This window comes from Talpa occidentalis, unplaced genomic scaffold (assembly GCF_014898055.3).
Source record: "Talpa occidentalis isolate TD23 unplaced genomic scaffold, MPIMG_talOcc4v2.1 talOcc4.3, whole genome shotgun sequence".
NCBI classification, from domain to species: domain Eukaryota; kingdom Metazoa; phylum Chordata; class Mammalia; order Eulipotyphla; family Talpidae; genus Talpa; species Talpa occidentalis.
Genome location: NW_023603184.1, coordinates 59,903,389 through 59,921,524, shown reverse-complemented (window position 1 = coordinate 59,921,524; position 18,136 = coordinate 59,903,389). Strand labels below are relative to the sequence as shown.

Genomic DNA, 18,136 nt, shown 5'->3' with positions numbered 1-18,136 from the left:
GGGAGGAAGCTGCCCCCAGGACTATGCAGAACTCACCAGAATCAAAGCACAGACACACCAGGGGCATTAGTTAGAATAGCTTTTTGCTCAGAACCTGCAGGAACCCTGCATCCATGTGGCTTCAGAGGACCTTGGTGATCTTGTTTTCCTCCTCAATTCCTTCTTCCTGTGTTTTCATTTCATCCTGTCGCATGCTGTTTCCAAATAACCTGCCCACATCCTTGGCAAGCAAAAAAATTCCAGTGTCTCTGAATTTGTTTCTCCATGTAAAGTCTTCATCATTAAGAAAAAGGCAGAAAAGAAAGAGGGGAGAAGGAGGAGGAGAAGAAAGACTAGTTCTGTTTCCAGTGCAAATTTAACTTCAAGAGAAAGTATCGTGAACTAATGTATGTAGTAGGTATGGGACACACAATTGTGGCTACTTTTGCTGCCAGTACCCTCATTTTCTGGATAGAAAGTATTACTTCCTTCTCAGTGATAGTTTATTATGTAATGGGACTATCAAATCCTGCTTTTGTCACATATTAACTATAGAGCCTGAATCATTTGGCCTTTCTGAGCTTCCAGTTTCTATTTTATTAATTTTTTTACATGGATCTGAAGAGCATTCACTGAGTCAGCAGTGATCTGTGCATCAAGCACGTGTGCCTTGTATTTGGTTCTCAAAACAGCTGACAGTCATCACTTTTGTTATTTTCTCTATTTTTCCAGTATCTGAAATAAACTATGAGGAGCAACGTGAGCTTATAGAATTTAAATTTTTTCTAAGAAAAGTCTACATATTTATATGCAATAATAGAGATAACAGAATTTAACAAGATGCCAGCACACATATATCATCTATCCAACTCTAGAGGGAATAAGCAAAGATCACCGAGGATACCTGTCCCCAAAATGGTACTACCTTCTGGAAAGTTCACTAGTAAAAATCACCATGTAACGGATGGGTCTGCACTCAGTAACAGTAAACCTAGAGATTGCTTGGAATGTGTAACTGAAGAGTTTGTGGATCTCTTTACAAACTGTCAAGGTGACCCTTGTGTAATCTCAGGGAATGCAGGGCTAGAAAATAATTGCAAATTAGTAAACTGAAACCTAATCAATTGAATGGTATCTTGAGTGGAGAAAGCCCATGTGAACAGAATGGGAATGGTCAGCCCTCAAGGGCAGCTCAAGGACTCAGGGTCTGGCAGTATTATTCCAGCACTGCCTGGAGAAGATGCAGATAAATGTGGAACAAAGTAGATTTCTGCTAATTAGAGAACAGCTCTATAGGAGCAAAACTCTGTTTGGAGAGCAGGAGAGTCCAGAGGTGACAGCAAGGCTTTGCCCTTCCAATCTAGCTTCAAGTCCTGCCTCCCCACTTGCAAATGACATGCCCTGAGAGGTCTTTCTGTACCTGAGGTCATCTATCAGCACCTCGTGTGTCCCTCCTGTATAAAGCAGGTCACGATTAGGATATCATTCTAGGACAGTTCTGAGGATTAAATTAGATCAGGATTAAACTGTTTTTATGCTTCCAGGGCCAGGGAAAGGCAAGAGGCAGCTCCCATGCTCAGCACCCGAGGGGAGTTCCAGGGGAGGTCCTAGCTGGACTCTAGGCCTTAGTAGGTTCTAAGAATAGCAGCCCAGTACCAGTTGTACCTCTAACTTATAGATCATTATCTTTAGAAAGATGTCTTCTCTATAAAAAGCAATTGTGGTTTTAAATAGCATTTTATTGTCTACTCTATGTTAAATATTTTGGAATTTGGACTCTGTATAGGAGGCAGTGCTATCTTAAAAGGTTTTAAGCAATAAGGTATGAATCACTGCCACCTTTGGTAAGTATGTTTCTGGGAGGAGTATGAAGCAGAGAGGTAGGAAGAGGGTAGCAGCAGGGAGCCAGTTAGGTAACCATTGCCAAGATCCAGGTGGAGATTATGGGGTCTCAAAATAACATTGACGACAGGCAATGAAGATAAAGTGCTTGAATGAAAAGGAGGGATGAGTAGACTTTTATATATATTTTTACATCATTTTTCATTTTGCACAATGTATGCATTTTCATCTTGGTTGACTGAGAATGAGGAAAGACGTGAGGAAAGGAGGCGCAATGGAGACTTGTATGTGTGTGGCCTCAGTAGCTGGCAGTGCTGGACCGAGTCATTCTCAGAACTGAACGACACAGATGAGCAGGGGGCATGATCCCTGGGAGAAGTGACAGTGGGGACGTGTGAACATACTGGTCAGAGATGACTATGACAGCCAAAGGAAACATTTACTAGGTGATCGTATGAATATAGACTGGTGGAAAAAACGTGTGTGTGTGGGGGTGTGTGTGTGTGTGTAGAACAGAAAAGAGAGCAGCTCTGTTAAATGTTGCGATCAAGTAATGTAAGTTAAAAGCTGACTACTCCATGGAAATAAGTAAGTCACTAAGACATGGTCCAGTGGTGTGTTGAGGAGGGAAAGGGAGAGCAGGAGGAAGTGATGTGAGGAAGACTGCAGAGTTCTGAAAAGAGAAAAGGTAAAAGAGATGTAACTAGATTGAGAAGTAGGGCTGGAAAATCTTAAGCCTGCAATTGCAGAGGGCAGCAATTGTCAGGAGATAGAAAGCAGCTGAAAGTACAGGATAAAAGGAGAGCTTAACTGAAAGAGAAAATGGAACTCGAAATGCAGGATAAAGTATCTACCTCGGACAAAGATAAGATTCCTCAGACTAAGAGGAAGCCAGTCACCCTGGGGACAGATGGACTCACATTTTAGAGATCTTTGCCAGATTGTTGGTTAATTTCAAGGTGATTGCCTACAAAACATTCTTCCCAGAGGGGTGAGAGGGAGCACAATGGACCATGGTGGTGGACTGCAGCTGTATGGCGGGGGTGTGGAGGTGGTGGGGGTGGGGGTGTGCTAACAACACTGAGGGGGGAGAGCCTATACTTCTAATACACAAACAATGATGCAAACTAAAGTCACTGCAATAAATAATAAAATAAAATGTGAAACCTCAAACAAAATAAAAACAATCTTCCTGTTGTCCAACAGGGCATACAAGAATTACACACACAACTCAAAATGTGAATAAATATCAGAAAGAATTATTAAAAAAATAGGTTAGATCAAAAGTTTAGAAAAAGAAGAATTTAGAACATTTTGAAGCATTTTTTAAAGATTTATTTATTTATGCATACAAGAGCGGGGTTATAAGCTAGAGAGGTATGTATGGGGGTGGGGGTGAGAGGATTCACCAGAGACAGAGCGGGGAGCAGAACAGGTGGATCTACTGAAATACACTGCTGAGGGGAGCAGTAGCGAGACAGGAGAGGTCTGCTGTGTCATGGGGGTTGCTCCCTGGCTGGGGATTGTACTCTTGCTGCCATGGCTGGTAATAGCTTCATAGTGCTGAGACTTAACCCCTTGTACCACCAGGAAGGCCCACATTTGGAAGCATTTTTGAGGAGGAGCTGGATTTGAGTTTGGTGAAGTTTGGAAAGTTAGAAAATATGAACAGATGATTTTTTCCAGAGAAGTAAAGATATATATTATAAATTCATCAGTATCCTTGTATGTGCTATATAGTCCAGGAATATTGACTTTTAATCATCTCTTGCTGAATCCTACCTCTTTAATGAGCATGATCTAGAAGGTTAACTTTATGGCACCAATGATTCTTTCCTCTTTTCTTTCATTTTCAGAACATGTTCACTAATTCATACCTTCCAAAAAGGTCATTTGTGTTAGCATTCTTAAAAATCAATTTTATACTCAAAATATGGAGGACGATTGTAATTTCTTAATAAAAAAAAAGTGACCCTAAGTAAACTTGGACTGTATTCACATACTAAGATCTGATTTTGTTGTTTCACAGCTACTTGAGAAGAACCCTATGATTTCAAGTTTCTAGGGTATTTATGGAGAAATAGTTACTGAAAATTTTAAATACCTGTCAAAATTGTCTTCTTTTGACCTTCATTTTTCTTATCTATTAACAGAAAACAGGACTCAAGATATAGGCTGGTCAGTGAGGGACACAACTGAATGAATGCTATCTTCTGGTGGGGACTTTTATATGTGTCCACGGTCAATGCTTGCATTGCTTTTTTTTAAGATTGATTTATTTATGCATATAAAAACGGGTACAGGCCCGAGGTGTGGGGGGTGAGAGGATTCACCAGAGACAGAGTGGGGAGCAGAACAGGCAGACTGACTGAAATACATGCTGAGGGGAGCAGCGGGCCAGGCAGTAGACGTCTTCTGTGCTGTGTGGGTAGCTCCTTGGCTGGCCTGAGATGGACCTCATGTTGCTGAGACTGCACATAGCTTCACAGTGCTGTGGTTAACCCCTTGTGCCAACAGGGAGGCCCCACTTGCATTGCTTTTTTGGCACAAATAGCTGTTTGGCTCAGTTTGAGTTCCTTGCTATCACTTCCCTAGGTCATTATTTATCTAGGTATCTTAAAAAAGAAAGACAAAGGGAAAAATTTGCCTTAACCAACATTGGATAGAATTATGGCAAAGATCAGGCCAGTACTTTAGACTTGCAGGGTAGCTTATGGGCATCTTAACAGTCTTTCCTCCTTTGTAGCCCGAGGAAACAGGGAACACAATAACCTGCCCTTGAGACTCATCCACACAGATTCACACAGGGACTTCAAAAGGAGTTGAGGCCTTGACTTCTTGCATAATATTCTAGGTTTCTCTGTCATATGCATAATGTTTAATTTGGAACTCTTGTGTGACTGAAAAGGAAAAGGATATAAAAAGGGGAAAAATCTTTCTCTCTTAATAGGCTCAGTCACCAAATAACTATGAAAAGAATAGAGCACCAGTTAATCAAAACTGGTGGATGTAAACAGACAGTAGCACATGACTTTTTACTCTACTTTATTCTAATGACACCTCAAAGAAACAGTGCCCCCCTTCAATCTGTAGTGCTGAATTTGGGAAAATGGCAAGGTATAGTTATAACTGAGGGGAGACAACATCGACTAATTCTGCACCACACTTTTGCTCTCGAGACTGAATCTTTTTCTTCATGAACATGATTTTTCATTAGATCATGTGTGTTTTTTGAAGACCACATGTCTATTCCTTGTACCCTTAGAACCTCCATGGACTGGACTCTATGGCTGGACTCATGGACTGGACTCCATGGACTCTATGGACTGGACTCATTCATGTCAACTGTGGGATTTTTTATTTCATTTTTAAATTGTGTATTATTTCATATTTTCATTTCAACCTGCTGGAAAGTTCAACTATTTATTAAGTTTCTGCTATATGATAGTCAGTGTGTTTTATATGTCTTATCTACTTTAATTTATAAAATAATATCAAATTGCTATTGTTATTATTATTATTCCCATTATTTCCATTCTCAGAAAACTGATTCCATTCTCAGAAAACTGAGAGCCAAAGTGACCTTACCAGTTTCATAGGACCAGTGTGGCCAGGCACATGGACTCAACCATGGTGGTCTGAGCCAAATGGCAGTGCCCCTCAGAGCAACAATTGTGCACTTACAAAGTGCACAAATACACTGTACTCTTAGGAAAGGACCTTGTGTGCTGTTCCAAGAAAAATAGACTATGTCTATAAAGTCATTGCTTTTAAGAGAACAAGTTCAAACTAAAGAGAAAGATAAACAAGTTAATGTATAGAATGTCAAATCAACAACGGTAGACTCCCTTTTCTCCGGTAGGTGCAACTACAAATTGTATCATTTCTTTTGGCTAAAATTCATCACCAACACCTTACCAAAAAAGTTCTACCTACTAATGTTTTGGAATGTTTGAGTCATACCTGTCCCTCACAAATTGGATTAAATCAAGTCGTACTCTTGCCCCTAAGAGCATGAATACATATGCAGAGTTCTTTTGATGCCTATGTTCTTACAGGCTAAACACAGTTCTACCCTGAGTTTTATTGGCCAATGCAGCAGTGTTAGTTCCATATATATATATTTGGAATTCTAAATCCATTGGCAAGATTGGACAATTGAGATGTTTTATATCAATATTCCAGTATGGGCAGCTGGCCTTATATTCATGAACAGCATAATCATTTGTTACTAATGGATGGCACTGTCCTCTTTAGACAGGACATCTACTTTTTATAGTCTTCCTCTCTCTCTCTCCTCTACCTGCAATACTGAAGCTGTGTGTCAGCTCCGTTTAGCATCTAACACAAAACTGGCTTCATTCATTTTTATTCCTTGCCTGGTCTCCATAGGCATTTGAGTTTGTTGCTATTTCTATTGCATTAAACAACTTTGGAGAACAACTTCCTTTTTTATAGTTTCAGAAAAAAATGTTTATTTGGTAATGTGTTTACATCATCAAACTAAATATGATTTTTTTCCTTTGCTATTTGGAAGGGATTTTTATTCTTAGGTTGCTATTTGTATGTTCCAACACTTTGAAACAAGGACATCAAATTGATGTAGACAAGATGTCAGAGTATGTAAGGGAGAAAGTAGTTAGTGCTGATGGACAAACTTCAGAATCTACCATTTTCACCTTGAAAATAAAAATGGAGAGAAAAAGTAAATCTTATAGCCATGTAAGTTGTTAGAGAACTTGTTATCAGCCTTTCTTCGGGAAAGGAATATGACTTTTGTGGTCTTAATTCCACTTTGACTTCTTGTGATTTGTTTTGAAATATCTGAAAGATAGTGGAATGTGAAGTCTCAGATTTTTTTCAGTGTCTTCACAACATTCGTAAATGAACTTTCAAATAGAGACAAAAGCCTTATCCCACATCATTTGAATGGCTTCTACTACAAATACTCAAATGATAGATATTTCTTGATAGTATTGGTTCATAGACTTATAGGGATATATGTGCAGGTATATATTTTATTTATTACAAAGATGAATTGATATGTTTTTCTCTAAATCTGATGAGCTGGATAATAAATATTAACATTTAAGTTTCTATAATGTGTTGTGTAGTATTAGATCTCCAGTACAGAATCAGAGTTACTTGCATAGATGATTTGCTTGCCTGAGGCTGCAGAGTTGTTCAGGGACAGAGGAGAGAACTAAAATGAGTGTCACTGCTACCACTTTTGTGCATTTGCCATACAGCAGGTACCAAACTAGGTCACTATATAATCTCATTTTGTCCTCTCTGTAACTCAGTAACACAGACATTGCCTCCCTTTGAAAACTGAGGACACTGGGGAATCTCAGAATTGAATGAATTGCCCTAGCTAACATAGCTAGAAACTGGGCACTGCAGATTCCAGAACAAATCTGTTTGCTCAAACTATGTCCTTAAAGACTTTTATCACACTACTTGGTTTTACCCATATTAACCCAGTTGATAATTGGGACATTATTTTCTTTGTAAACCCAGACTTGTAAATGAAATGTAAATTATCATGAAATATAACATCAATTTTGAGTCTTTTGCTAAATTCTTTGTGATGACAGAGAACTAATATACATAGTTTCCTTTGTGTTCTTGTTATCAAATTGCTGTGTCTTACACTTGGCCCCAAATAATTGGTGTGTGCTATGCCATTCAGTTCCCACAAACAGGCAAGATATCCATCCTGACCTTAAAGAAGGCTCTGTGGGTAGTTAACTCCAAACCACTCCTGTGTGGGTGTCAGGCTGCCTCCTTCAGTTCAGTTCAGATTGAAATATACTTATCTGTCTACTTGTAAATTTTGACATAGGATAGATACCAAGAATGTGACTTTCACCTGCCTCTGTGCCATGTGACCTTAGGCGATTCGTCTATTATCTCTGAGCCTCAGTTTCCTCATTTGTGAATGGGAATAACGGTACTCACTGCATAGGAATATTGTGTGGAAACACTCATATATTTCTGGCTCAACAGAATTATTGATTCAATGCCCATTTCTCACTTACATTTTTTAAAAATTTCATTTAAAAGATAAGGACTTTAGCATGAGTGTGAAAACACAATTTGAAAAGAGGAAAACAGCCAAGTTTCTTCCGAATAATTTTTAACTTAACTTGTTAAAAGGTGATTAGTCAGTTTTCTATTTACATAATTAATGAAAACTCCAAGTCCATAACTACCAAGATGTTTTAAACATAGAACAAAATGAAGAGCAACAAACCAGTAACTGTATAGACTTACTTTTATCCAGAGCTAAAAGGGGAAAAGAAACAACCCAAACTGATTAAATCCCATTGATAGGTGGCTGAAACAAGTCTTTGGAGTCATCAAGTGGAATTTGTGATGCCTATTTCAAGTTAGTTACTGAGATAGCCGATCTGGAGAGAGAGGCAATGTTTAGTGTTACACCAGCACTATGTTGGGCAGTTGGGGTGCTCTTAGGAGAGCAAGCAGCATCTGGCTCTGTAAAAATACCTGTGTTTCTGGAAACACTTAGAGAGATGAACAGCCTACTGGTTTCTGGAAGCTGGCCATGGGTTTTGTATTTGGCATTTCTGCATTTCACACATACTTAAGAGATGAAAGGCCTTCTGCCTTCTGTTTCCCCCTCCCTGACCCTCCCAGACCCTGTTTGCAACTACCCAAATTACTTTTGAAAAGAGAAGTCTGCAAAGAGTCCCTAGATTATCCACATTTTGTCCTCTTTTTCTTAAATTTATGTTTTGCAGGACAAATGATACTGGCTTTCTTTCCTTCAAAGACCACTTGCCTGTCACTCAGATAGTTATCACTGATACCAACAGATCAAACTCAGAAGCTGCTTGGAGAATTGGTCCCTTGCGTTGCTATGGTGACCGTGAGTACTAAATCTAAAGATTTCTCTCTGCATTACATAAGCACAAGATGTTTTTATTCCATATCCCTGTCCTTGCAGTGTTCGCCAGTCTTTAAAATTATGCACATGCCCATGCTTTTCTATGCCCCATTCCAAAACAACGAACCATTCTTAAGGATTTTCTTATTTGCAGGACACTTCTGGAACGCTGTCTCATTTTACACAGAAGCCTCTTATCTCCACTTTCCTACCCTCCATGCGGAATTCAGTGCTGACATTTCCTTCTTTTTTAAAACCACGGCTTTATCTGGAGTATTCCTAGAAAATCTTGGCATTAAAGACTTCATCCGACTTGAAATAAGCTGTAAGTGACCTCATTTATGAATTTAATGTAACTGGTTAACAGAAGAAGTTTTAGCCATATCTTTGCCACCAACTATTAGTGCATATTTTTGTACTATCAAATTACTTTCCCTGAATAACTGTAAAATTAGCAGTGATAATTTCTAATTCTTTCTGATGCTTTATGACTTCTTATTACCACTCCGTATTTACTCATTCTCTCTTCAGAATAGTGCATTCCAAAAATTCCCAAAGATACCTGATCCATGCTTAGTTCTTAGTACATGCTTGTCTGATCCATGCTTAGTTCCATGCCACAGGACTCTTTGTTATTGCAATTTCCATGGTAAGGGTGAAAGTATTATGCATTGTATTCATATTTAGTGTCTGCTTTTTTTGTTGCATTTTTCCTTTGAAAGTCATTTTCCTGACATATTTCCTACCACTAGGAGTTTATGATGACCCAATCACAGTTGTAATTATTTTTCTTCCACTTCATCATCAACAGTAGGGTATGTAGTAAATTGGATTTTGGGAAGTGGACATCCAGTCAATTTGATATTAGGACATTTCTTAATATCCCATCCCTTATTTATAAGTTATATTTAGGACTAATAAAGTGAAATGAAAAAAATAGAAATGTAGGTGGTAAAATATATTATTGAAGATTTTATAAGTAATCATGACATATTATTGAAGATTTTATATTTAATCATGACAATAAAATGTTACAGTTCAATAATAATATATTATTATTTTTTTTAATTTTAGGGGAAGATATACCTACATATTCTTTTAATTCAATTAATAATAACATTAAATTTTCTGTTTCTTAGATTTAACTTCTATAAACTTGTTTATGGCCTCATCAAATATGATTTTCTTTGCATATTCATGTGCTTAAAAAGTATAATCAGAATTACTCATCAATTTTCTTATATTAATCAAATAATACATTTTATTAAATTTAAATTAAGACATTTTTCACTTTAATCAATATTTACACAAATTTTTTAAAGGTTTAAACATGCAAATAAATTTGATAGTGACTTAAAAATTCTAATTTTCAAAAATTTCACATTTCAGAAATTATAATGTTGTCCATGTAATTTTTTCAGGAAAAGTTTTAGCCTTAAATAACTCTCAAAAATAAGGAAACACTAAAATATTTTTTCAGCAGGAAATTCATCACAAATTACTTTTCTGTTTGGTGAAAAGAGCTGGAATTGCTTGCGCTCTCATTGGGTGCAATTCATGTCTAAAACTCTGATGCCACTATATATTCAAACATATTAATAGTATATTTGAGTTAAGCAATGTAGTACAGAAGTTGTCAAATTAAAAAATCAAAATAGCAGTTCTTACACTTGAAAATAAATACATATATTTGAGTAAACTTGTTTATAAGTCAAGGGCGTACCTGCGATTCTCTATATTAACTTCTCCTCTTTCAAATAATATGTATTAGGTGGTAAGTAATGAAATGTGCTGATTTGAAGCCTAGATATTTATTATTAAAAATTAACACTAATTTCAGCATTTGTTAGAATTTAGAAAGTAATGTTGTTGTTTTTTGGGTTTTGTTTTGGTGAAGGAATGTTTTATCACCAAAAATGTTAAGAATGGTACATGGTAAAGATAAAGAAGAAATCTACTTTCAGTTATTCTCTAGCTTTTCAGATTATTTGCTCTCGGTGTAGCCCCTTATTTTTCATACAACTGGGTGATTATTCCCTTTGTCTTACCTGTGGTATCCTCATGAACACAAAGTATCAAGCTTGCCATTAGCTACATCACTTATCTGTGTCTTAATGCATGTTTTCTTGAGGCAATTGGACACATTACTCTAATGATGTGATTGCATGGACTACCCTTGAAAGCATAAGTATTGTCTTAGCAACAGAGTCTCGAAATTTGAGCATTCCAGAAAGAAACAAAAATGCTGGCTAAAAGAGATCACTGAGTATTTATATAAGTATCCTGAAAATCACTAAGCATCTAAGTGTTTCTTTTACACTTGCAGCAAAACACATACAAGGAAGGAGATCTCTTTAATTGGTAGTTTTAACCTCCTTTTCTCCAATGATTTAGACTATTAATGGGAGGAAGCTCTTGTGGCTTTGGTGTGAAATCAGATTCCTTTTACCTAACTTGGCCAGGCTCTGAAAGTATGGGGTAGAGTGCCAACCATTTCATAATACAGATATAATAAACTCAATGTAAATTTAATAAAAATCAGGCCCCAAGGCCATTTGATTCATTAAAGCAGCAGCAAATGTCAGGGCATATTATCACAAGGTAATGAATGATGATTTAGTGTTAATTACATTTCAGTGATCATTTTGTTGTACTTTATGGCACTATTTTTTGTTCTTTGACTTGTACACGAATGTTTAAATGCAGGTATTAACTTTGATAAAAATTTAGTATGCATTGTTGTATTTTACCACCAAATCAGAAAATATATACTTTGGAGATTTTCTTTAAAATATTTGAAAACATAAGGTCTTATAATTTCCTGAAATACTTTGTTTAGTAGTTACTAAAATGATTAAGAAAAATAAGTGAGGGTTTTCTTGCACTCCTTATTAATAGTCACTCACCCTGTGCCTTTTATGCAGATGGAATTTTCACCCTGATCTGTAAATCACTTTCTTAGGAAATGTCCTTTTAACAGATGTAGTAGTTCAAAATAGATTTCTATCCTATTCCAAAGGCGTATTCCTTTTTAACCATTGGAGCAGAAACTTCAAAAGTTAATATATCTAACTCGTTGGACAGGATCATGCTTGAAATTTTCGGTCCACTTCTTTCTGGATCACTTCCATTTACAACATTTGGATTTGGTAGTCCCTAGATTGTGAAAGGCAAGATGTGCCCCTTCTTAGTGATCACTATTTTTCAAATGGAACTGTGAAAAAAATACAGCTATTTTGACCATTATCTTACAATGGCTCTGGAGATCTAGATGGATATTTTGAGTGGAGGAGGAAGAACTCTCATTAAGAGCTTGTTGTTGAGAGTCAGTTCGACAAAGCGCACAAAGCCTATTGTTTAGAATTCAGTATGAATTCAAAGTTTTGTTTCTGTAAATTCAATTTCGAGCAACTTTTTTCTCATCAATCCAGTGCTTATTTATGCAAAATGGTGTTGGTGACACACATACGCCAACCAGATGTATTTGGCTCCAAACCAGAAAACACAATCTGAACTGTAGAGATAAGGTTGAAAACTCACTGGAACTTGTGACTAAGTCTAGAATCGGTGGGACACCATTTCCAGTTGGGTTCAGCAGTTTAGCATTGTTATTGGCGGGACACCATTTCTAGTTGGGTTCAGCATTTTAGCATTGTTATCAGTGGTCTATTTGGTTTCTCTCTCTGCTCTCACTTCTGAATATCTACTTGAATCTCAGGCTAGCTCTCCCTCTAGGAGAGCCCCGCTTCAGTTAATGGGAAATCACTGCTTTGCCAACTCCCCATGGCATTCTCCTGATATGAAACTCCTCTGACCAAGTATAAACTGGCCAAGGAAATATAGATTACAGATTACAGAATGGTTCTGTTAGGCTCTGTCCTACGCCAGGCAGGGAGGCTAGAATTCCCTAAAATCTATAGGAGGGGAAAATAAGTTTTAACTTTACTTAGTGAGATGTTGGCTGAGGTCTCTATGATAAAACACAGATTAGTAAGAAATAAACAAACAGATACTTATTAACATGTTTATTTCATGAGTAACTCCTAAAAGTGGTTTAGAACTCCAGATTATATACAATCTTTAAAAAAGAATAATGCATTTATGAAGAAATAAAATGAAAAATGGTAGGAAAATTTAAAACAGTTGTAAACTGTGGACTTCTAGTGAGTCCGAACCTGGGACACGACTGTGAGGGAAATCAGACATGGGGGACTCTCATGTCTAGCATGCAGTAAATCTTTATTGTCTTAGTGCTCATTATATATTATTTTAATTGCAGCAGGTGTAACATCAAAGCATACCACCACATAATGATAACATGTATGAGTGATTAGTCTATTTTCTTACTATTATCTATTTACTTCAGACAGTAGGGTACCAGGTGGTTAGTTTTCACGCACATAATCTTTTCGCCCCCTAGCTAGAGCCTGGGACGTTCGCTCATTATTTTTGTTATTCTCAAACTGTGGAGATGTACGCAGGTCACTTCCAGGCTCTCAACACTAAGTCCTATCACCCAGAGGTTTTCCTCCGAGATGCATGTATTTTCAAATGCCTTAGGGACTTGGGTCAAGGCCCTTCTGCTCACTACGCGGGGTGGCCACCCCCAACAGTAGACCTCTGAAACGAGAGATAAAGACTAGTTGATAAAGTTTGTTGTGTATATTCCTCTGGCATCATCTCTAGGCTGATAGAGTCTAAAGTTAGCTCTGGTTGTTAATTCACCCCTGGTAGACAGGAGAGCAAGGACACCTTTATCAATTTGTATCTTGTTTCTAGTCAAATAAGGGAAGGGCAGGAAACTCTCCTTGACTCTGTTTCTTTTCATTTGCCTTCAGTTCAAAGTAATTCTTATTTTAAAATGACATTTTAAACCTGGATACTGTACTACCTTTCAAACTCATGGGGAAAATGGAGAGAAAGGTGTATTTCATATGTCGTTATAGATATCTGAAGTTAATAACCTAGACTAGTTATTGCTATCTTTACATATATGTGATATACATGTGTGCCTATGTCCAGTTTATTTCCAAAAGTGGTTCTTTTTTCATTTCATTATTTCATTTAACCTTCAAATAATCTTATACTGTACTGTGATCATCTTTATTCAGCTCCTAGTCCAGTGTACAACCAAGGAAGGTAGCCGAGAGCAGGTAAGTGAGAGACGCGGAGCCATACAAGGGGAGTCAGAATCCCAGATACAACCCATCTCTCTGTTCCTTTGAAGCAGCTTCTTACTTTCCTTTATGAAATTAATTCAAGAATCAAGAATGTTAGAACTTAGCACAACAGAGAATTATTTTCTCCCTTGTTTTGAGGTATAGAACAATCCAGAAGTCCTTGAAAACTTCTGGAAAACTGGATATGCTTTTTTTTTTTTTGGAGAAAGGAACTTTAACTGTCATCAGATCCTCAAAGAGTACATGTCTCAAACTATCTTCAACGATATTTCTTAGCTTATATTTCTCATTTTATAGATGAGTGCATGGAAGGTTAGAGAGGTAAAGTGACACAGTAAGGTCTTGCACCTTCCTCTTTCTCCTGCATACCTGAAGTGGAGTGGGATTGAGGACACAGAAAAGGAGTAACAACTCTATATTCATAAAGCTCAGGACCGATTGCTGTGAGTCATGTTGCCGTGTGGGTTCCACGGAGGATTGTCTTGGAGCATAGTGGTCACTTCTCCCTGCTAAGTTCAGTACTTGGTAGTCACTCTCTTATGTCTGTGATACTTGCCTCCACTTAGTATGTACCTTCTTTGTCAGTCTTCTCAAAAGGCAACTGTAGGCTCATCTTGTTGCGTTCATCTTTGCCTTCTCAGTTCTTAACACAGTGTCTGCCTTGATGAAAATCCATAGGAGACCTCCCCGGTGGTGCAGCGGGTTGAGTGAAGCGCTGTGAAGCTTTCTGCAGCCTCTGCAGCACGGGTTCGATTTCTGGCTGGCCAGGGAGATAACCACATGGTGCGGCAGACCTCTCCTGTCTCGCCCGCTGCTCCCCTCAGCAATGTTTTTGGTCTGTCTGCCTGTTCTGCTCCCCGCTTTGTCTCTGGTGAATCCTTTCACCCTCCCACGCCTCTGGCCTATACCCCAGTTCTTGTATAAATGAATAAAATCTTAAAAAAAAAAAAAGAAAACCCATAGAGGTTAAGATGATATATTAGCTTTGTCTAGAACACTAAGGGAGTAGATAATGAGGGGGAATATTTGTTGGGTGTTTGGGGGAAGGAGAGGCAAAAAGTAAAATTATGATAGAGCTGTACTGCCCAGTGCTTCCAGCTTTTTCCATCCAAGACCACTGAGTCAGGTCCATCTCTCCAGTAGGTTGGAGCTACCTTATGCTTGACTCAGGTGCCCTGTCCAGTGTCACTTGTCAATGTTATTGGTGTCATCCATTTACTAACATTTTTTTTCATTCAATTGTAACAAGTCACCTACTTTATTTATTCTAATTTTGGCTGTCCATAGGCTTTGAGGATGCAGGTTTTGTCATAGGAAGATGGGTTAAAAGTGAGCTTTGGAAACATAACACCTGAATTTAAATTCTGACTCCCATTTGTGTTGGAGCAACTTAGCAGCTGCCTGTTCTAGTCCCTTATCTATAAATGTTACCTGTCTTATAAGATTGTAGAAAGGCGTGAATAGCTGATTTGTGAAGAATGCTTGAGTGCCTGGATCATGGTAAGCCCTCAATGCACTCTAGCTATTATTTAATTTTACCGTTCTTCCCTCAGTCTAGGAGAGTGGTTCTCTAATAGTGACTTGAATACTGTTAAACAATAATAATTGTAAAAGATTTTTCCAAGGAACACAATGCCTTGTTTCAAAACAAGCAAAAAAAAAAAAAAAAAAAAAAAAAAAAAAAAGGAATGGAAATTTAGTTTGATGAGAACTGATTCTATATTCTATATGTGGCCTGGTGCTAGGTGCTATGTGTCCAATAAATGAGGTGTTCATCCAGAGTTTGCAGAGTAGTGGGAGAGACAGTCAATAAACAGATCATTATTCAAAAGAGGGGTAAGTGTTGGAGCACAGATAAACTCAGACAAGTGGTACAGCAAGACTTCCACAGAGATATGCTACCTGAGCAGAACTTCACAAGGGCATCTTTGCAGGAAGACAGCTAGCAAAATCTTTGCACTTTCTCTCCTCTAGTAGTTTTCATCAGTCTTTACCTGTGTCTTGTAGAGATAAATAAATCTAGAGACGAGTCATCTCTCAGGGTTTACTGGGTTCAGGATATGTGGGGCAGTGAGGTGGTATCAAAAATCTGAATAAGAGGGGCCTCCCCGGTGGCGCAGTGGTTGAGCGCTGGGTTGCAAAGCTGCCTGCGGCCTCTGCGGCGCCGGTTCAATCCCCGGCTGCTCCCCGCCCTAAGCGGGTCCCACATGGAGCGCAGACCTCTCCTGCCGCCCACTGCTCCCCTCAGCAGTGTACTTGGGTCCTTCTGCCTGCTGTGCTGCCAGCTCTGGCTCTGGTGAATTCTCTCACCCTTCGGCGCTTGTGACTGTACCCAGTGCTTGTATAAATAAATAAATAAGTCGTAAAAAAAAAAAAAAAAAAAAGCTAAGGGTCTGCAAATGTAAAGAGAAAGATAAGGAAATAAAAATCAAAAACTATTTAAATAAAAAATCTGAAGAAATAGTGAGTGAATCACAGGGCCACCTTCATTCTTAATTAATCCTTTTATGGTTGAATCCAGTTTTTCCCCCTTCAACTCAGTTTCTTTAGTGCATAGGTTCATGAGGCAAAGACAATTTACTTGCGCTGGTGAACCATACCAACTCTGATAGTCTCTCACTGAGCACATCCTATTCAACAGTTTTGAGAACTTCATCAGGATTAATTGATAAGCAACCTGATGATCAGTATTGTTTTCATTCCAATTTTTCAAATGAGAAAACTGAGGCTTGAGGTAGAAAATCTGCCTTAGATCATAGTCATCCCAAAGTCCATTTTTAAGGTCTCTTCCATATTGTGTGTCTTTATGGTCAGGGACATGTTCATCAAAATGCAAAGCATTCGCAGTTCTCAGAGTTATTTGAAACTTCCCATATTGGGAACTTCTTATACCAACCCTGGGTAAGATGGGGTGGGTATTAGATAGGAGTTTAAAGGCTGAGAAGGAGGTACACCAGGCTGGTGTTTGACTTTTTTGTGAGCACTGATAGTTACATCTCCAAGTTGATAACTTTGTCAAATAAATACCCATGTCCTGTTTTAATAGAGGAGGCATCACAAAGTGGTGAAAAGGAAAGGAAGATCTGGCATCTGGAGGCTCCAGTTACTGAAAATGGGATCGTCTTCTCAAATTCAATTTCTAATTTACTGCTCCACAACCTTCATATTTAGAAAAGTTTTATGTAATGATGAACAAGGCAAGAATACATACTCTAGAGAGAAAAATGGTTAAGATTTCTATTTTGGGAGTCCGGTTCTATTTACTATTTGGAAAACTTTGAATCAATTATATTTCTCTAAACTTTATAGAAATGGAAATCAAAATAACGTCTTTATGATAAGGTTGTTTTAAAGATTAAAATGAGAAAACCTACAAGTCAGCATTTAATGCAGAGCTTAGCCATGTTTAATACAGAGTTTAGCAGTTCATTGTAACTACCGTTGTCCTCATTCGCCCACTAGCTTTCTCTCTCACTGTATCCCCACCATCACTAGTTCTGCTACCACTAACATCAGCAGCAGCATCACCACAATCATCAGCAATATCACCATGACACTGCCCTTACACCTTTGCCATTATCACTACCAACATCATCTTCCTCCTTCTCCATCAGTATTTTTATGCCTGACTAACTGCCATGAGTGATACACAGATTGTTATAAAGGAACAGAAAGGGTCATGAAAAGAACCCAACATCAAGGTGAGAGCCTGGGTTTGATTCCAACCACCACACCACTGCTTGAAATGATGTCTCCTTGGATAAGGCATTTAAACATTCTGAGTTTTCCTTTTTTGTTTTAAAATCATGGGATTTATATGATTTTTTTCCCCATGAAATAGCATGGAAGAGAGCACTGGGATTTTTCAGAGCATAGATCTTCTTCCTGTAGGATTGGAGCTGCCTCGATGACCTAATATCTACGGAAATCTGTGAGCTATTGTTACTATTGAAACAATTACAGCCCCAGGAAATGCAGTACCATGAGACTGATGCATGTTTATAGGATTAGAATTTGTGATCCAGTTACCTATCTTCATTCCTAAATTTTCACAAAATAGGCCAAAAAAAAACTTTGGTGATTTCTAATCTGCAAGGATTTAAACTAAAGGCCTCTCTACCAAGCTGTTGACTTATAGTCATGTATACCATTAATTCAGGATGTCTTTGATTTGTGTTCCAGCAGCACCAGAAACTCTCTTCATCCTGCTTTCTGTTTCCCTGTT

At 38.0% G+C, this 18,136-nt stretch overlaps 1 protein-coding gene across 3 annotated transcripts in view; it reads left to right on the top strand.

The window, feature by feature from the left end:
- Window positions 1–18,136, top strand: part of CNTNAP5 (contactin associated protein family member 5) — an 831,834-nt gene that overhangs the window by 682,482 nt on the left and 131,216 nt on the right. For all 3 annotated transcript variants that reach the window (XM_054699622.1, XM_037523193.2, XM_054699623.1), the window contains 2 exons: window positions 8,586–8,713; window positions 8,886–9,056. In XM_054699622.1, the coding sequence (XP_054555597.1) occupies window positions 8,586–8,713; window positions 8,886–9,056 (299 nt within the window). The remainder of the gene's footprint in view (window positions 1–8,585; window positions 8,714–8,885; window positions 9,057–18,136) is intronic.